This window comes from Procambarus clarkii, chromosome 40 (assembly GCF_040958095.1).
Source record: "Procambarus clarkii isolate CNS0578487 chromosome 40, FALCON_Pclarkii_2.0, whole genome shotgun sequence".
Classification (NCBI taxonomy): Eukaryota; Metazoa; Arthropoda; class Malacostraca; order Decapoda; family Cambaridae; genus Procambarus; species Procambarus clarkii.
The window spans coordinates 36,546,621-36,551,774 of record NC_091189.1 but is presented as its reverse complement, the minus strand read 5'-3'; the positions used below and the strand labels follow the sequence as shown (position 1 = coordinate 36,551,774).

Genomic DNA, 5,154 nt, shown 5'->3' with positions numbered 1-5,154 from the left:
CCTCATAAAGAAACAGACCGTCCTCATCAACAAACAGCCCGTCCTCATCAACAAACAGCCCGTCCTCATCAACAAACAGCCCGTCCTCATCAACAAACAGCCCGTCCTCATCAACAAACAGCCCGTCCTCATCAACAAACAGCCCGTCCTCATCAACAAACATCCAGTCCTCATCAACAAACAGCCCGTCCTCATCAACAAACAGCCCGTCCTCATCAACAAACAGCCCGTCCCCATCAACAAACAGCCCGTCCTCATCAACAAACAGCCCGTCCTCATCAACAAACATCCAGTCCTCATCAACAAACAGCCCGTCCTCATCAACAAACAGCCCGTCCTCATCAACAAACAGCCCGTCCGCATCAAGAAACAGCCCGTCCTCATCAACAAACAGCCCGTCCTCATCAACAAACAGCCCGTCCTCATTAACAAACAGCCCGTCCTCATCAACAAACAGCCCGTCCTCATCAACAAACAGCGCGTCCTCATCAACAAACATCCAGTCCTCATCAACAAACATCCAGTCCTCATCAACAAACATCCAGTCCTCATCAACAAAGGCTAAATTCTCGCAACCCGTCCTCGACTCAAGTCCATTCCATCCAGCGGTCGACCCCACAGACGCATTCATAAATTTTTTACATGGTGTTCATTCAAAACGGAAATTTTCTCAAATATAAATTAATATTATAATATATCAGCATATTGTGCATATATAGGCATAGGTTAGGTTTGGTGTTTAGGTTCTGTTGGCGATTATTTGTATTTGTAGTTCGTGGGTGAAGCATTTACAGCGTTGTGGTTCGAACAAAATTCGTCAGTGAAGCACTTGTTCCGGAAGTTTTCGAGCGAAATCAGTTGTGAGTCAGCCCGTCCTCCAAACAAAGATCCAAAAGTGATTCCATGCACCCGTCAAACCCCCTGTTTATGAATGAAAAGCGATTTACACACGACTCACAACTGCTGAAGTTCGAACATATCCGGAACAAGTGCTTCACTGACGAATTTTGTTCGAACCACAATGCTATAAATGCTTCACCCACGTAATAGAAATACAAATAATCGCCAACAGAACCTAAACACCTAACCTAACCTATCTTATGCGTATATATACACAATATGCTAATATATTATAATATTGATTTATACTTGAGAAAATTCCCGTTTTGAATGAACAGCACGTTAAAATTTATGAATGCGTCTGTGGGGTCGACCGCTGGATGTAATGGACTTGAGTCGAGGACGGGTTGTGTGAGTCGTATGTAAACCGTTTTTCATTCATAAACAGTTGGTTTGGCGGGTGACTGGAATCACTTTTGGGTCTTTGTTTGGAGGACGAGGTGAGAGTTTCAGTATATTTCAGGAACTGATATTTTTAATTAAAAGAAACAACATTTGGATTGTTGTTAACTACTACAAAAAAGTAGTTAACACTTGTAACAAAGTAATTCGACAAACACAAATGATGCTTAGTAGTTATTATAATAATAATAATCATGATGATAATCCTTATTAATAAGTATAATTCCTATTACAGTAAATTTTCAAATTATCATCACCACTTTCATCTGTCACGTTTATTTCTATTTTATAACATGTTATTTATTATCATTTCATTTATTAAAAACTTGTCTTAATCGGAAAAGTTAAAAGCAAACGAAAATTCACGTACAGTAAAAGTGGACACATATACTGAGAAGTATACCCCGCTCCTAGGAGTATACTCACTGAGGTATACCCCGCTCCTAGGAGTATACTCACTGAGGTATACCCCGCTCATAGGAGTATACTCACTGAGGTATACCCCGCTCCCAGGCGTATACTCACTGAGGTATACCCCACTCCTAGGCGTATACTCACTGAGGTATACCCCACTGCTAGGAGTATACTCACTGAGGTATACCCCGCTCCTAGGAGTATACTCACTGAGGTATACCCCACTGCTAGGAGTATACTCACTGAGGTATACCCCACTGCTAGGAGTATACTCACTGAGGTATACCCCGCTCATAGGAGTATACTCACTGAGGTATACCCCGCTCCTAGGCGTATACTCACTGAGGTATACCCCGCTCCTAGGCGTATACTCACTGAGGTATACCCCTCTTCTAGGTGTATACTCACTGAGGTATACCCCACTGCTAGGAGTATACTCACTGAGGTATATCCCGCTGTAGGAGTATACTCCCTGAGGTATACCCCGCTCCTAGGAGTATACTCACTGAGGTATACCCCGCTCCTAGAAGTATACTCACTGAGGTATACCCCGCTCCTAGGAGTATACTCACTGAAGTATACCCCACAGCTAAGAGTATACTCACTGAGGTATACCCCACTGCTAGGAGTATACTCACTGAGGTATACCCCGCTGCCAGGAGTATACTCACTGAGGTATACCCCACTGCTAGGAGTATACTCACTGAGGTATACCCCTCTTCTAGGAGTATGCTCACTAAGGTATACCCCACTGCTAGGAGTATACTCACTGAGGTATACCCCACTGCTAGGAGTATACTCACTGAGGTGTTCCCCGCTCCTCGGAGTATACTCACTGAGGTATAACCCGCTACTAGGAGTAAACTCACTGAGGTATACCCCGCTGCTAGGAGTATACTCACTGAGGTATACCCCGCTCCTCGGAGTATACTCACTGAGGTATACCCCGCTCCTCGGAGTATACTCACTGAGGTATACCCCCTGCTAGGAGTATACTCACTGAGGTATACCCCGCTCTTAGGAGTATACTCATTGAGGTATACCCCGCTCTTATGAGTATACTCACTGAGGTATACCCCACTGCTAAGAGTATACTCACTGAGAGTATACTTTAGCCCTGGACAGTGTTCCGGACTTAGGTATACTTGATGGTTGGTCACTAAGCAACTGTAGGCCTATCAAACTCCAGAGTGTGATAGGCCTACAGCCTAACACCAGACAAAAACCAAACAAGGTAAAGAGTGAACAATGAGTGCTTGACAAACAAGAACAAACGCAATACAACGAACTTTCCCTGTTTTTGCGCCGGCCAATTTGTTTTCAAGCCAATGAGCGTAATTTAATATTCGCGAAGTTAGTTCGCCAAAAAATAATCGAAGCTCGCGAAATTCAGGTACGGTAAATATGCCACAGAAATAGCCTCGTGTACTTCTTTTGGTAAGTCATTCATTCCTGGGTATTTTATACGCCACAAATTTACTTTAAAAACCTATATAGTATTTCTTCCTTTATGTACTATATTACATATAATGCTCTATATTACATGTTTTAACATGTTCACGAACATAAATTTAGCATTTCCATAAATATTTAATAAACATTGTATATTTACATCACAATGAAATCACATTGGCGCGATATGTTAACAGAAAATAATTTTCAGTTAACTTTAACCTTAACCGACTCGGCCACGATGGTACACACGTAAGACCAACCCGGACCTCTATTGAGGCTTTCTGGGAGGTTCTGGAAGCCCCAAACCGGAGCCCAACTGGGGTTTTACTGTCAACCCAACCACACTCTGGCCTGCGGTTTTGGTGTTCAGAATATTACGCCCAACTCAAATCAGCATTGTGATTTAATTGCGATCTGAGTGGTGCCCAACGATCACAGTATATAGGTAAGACAAAAACTTCTCTTCCAAGGCATATGTTAGGCAACATCAGCAGAGATATGCTAGCCAACGTCACCAGATATATGCTAGCCAACGTCACCAGAGATATGCTAGCCAACATCAGAGATATGCTAGTCAACGTCACCAGAGATATGCTAGCCAAGATCACCAGAGATATGCTAGCCAAGATCACCAGAGATATGCTAGCCAACATCACCAGAGATATGCTAGCCAACATCACCAGAGATATGCTGGCCCTACGTCACCAAAATAATAAATACACAGGACAATAAAAGAACAGACATTGCCTAAGCTGTACTTATCAAACAGTCTCAAGTATGTTTTAACAGCAAGTTAGGTAGACTCAGGTAGACTCTACCACCCTCAACACCAGGGCAGAATATCCAGCAGACGCTGCTCCAGCACACGCTGATCAAGCAGACGCTGCTCCAGCACACGCTGATCCAGCACACGCTGCTCCAGCACACGCTGCTCTAGCACACGCTGCTCCAGCAGACGCTGCTCCAGCACACGCTGCTCCAGCACACGCTGCTCCAGCACACCCTGCTCCAGCACACGCTGCTCCAGCACACGCTGCTCTAACACACGCTGCTCCAGCAGACGCTGCTCCAGCACACGCTGATCCAGCACACGCTGATCCAGCACACGCTGCTCCAGCACACGCTGCTCCAGCACACGCTGCTCTAGCATACGCTGCTCCAGCACACGCTGCTCTAGCACACGCTGCTCCAGCACACGCTGCTCCAGCACACGCTGCTCTAGCACACGCTGCTCCAGCACACGCTGCTCTAGCAGACGCTGCTCCAGCACACGCTGCTCTAGCACACGATGCTCTAGCACACGCTGCTCCAGCACACGCTGCTCCAGCAGACGCTGCTCTAGCACACGATGCTCTAGCACACGCTGCTCTAGCACACGCTGCTCCAGCACACGCTGCTCCAGCACACGCTGCTCTAGCACACGCTGCTCCAGCACTCGCTGCTCCAGCACACGGTGCTCCAGCAGTCATGAGAACATAGAATTAAAAAACTGCAGAAGTCCTATGGGCCGAGGCCTCTCACTTCCTCTTACATTTCCCGGCTATACATGCGGTTGTCTCAGAATATTTGTCTCCAAATTTCCTTCACCGCTGAGAATGTTGACTGGAACAATGAAACGCATCTTTTAGCATCACGCCATATAAAGCGGTAAGATGAATTTCGGAAACCTAACTTTTCAACTGCTTTCTCACGTAAAGAAGAGTATAAGATATGTAGATTACATCAGTGGCAGAATCTTTGATCAAATTTAACACTTTCTCTTATCTTTAATAGCCTGTCTAGAGAAAGATGACTACCAATAATATACATACATACATACATATATATATATATATATATATATTATATATATATATATTTATATATATATATATGTATATATATATATATATATATGTATATATATATATATATATATGTATATATATATATATATATATATATATATATATATATATATATATATATATATATATATATATA

General features: G+C 43.7%; 1 protein-coding gene across 1 annotated transcript; it reads right to left on the bottom strand.

Annotated features, from left to right (window-relative positions):
• Window positions 1-3,476: 3,476 nt before the first annotated feature.
• On the bottom strand, window positions 3,477-4,636 carry LOC138372883 (zinc finger protein 853-like; the record flags this gene model as incomplete). Its single annotated transcript, XM_069338558.1, has 1 exon — window positions 3,477-4,636. A coding segment is annotated over one exon (642 nt), but the record flags the coding sequence as incomplete, so codon positions are not given.
• Between the last annotated feature and the right edge of the window lie 518 nt (window positions 4,637-5,154).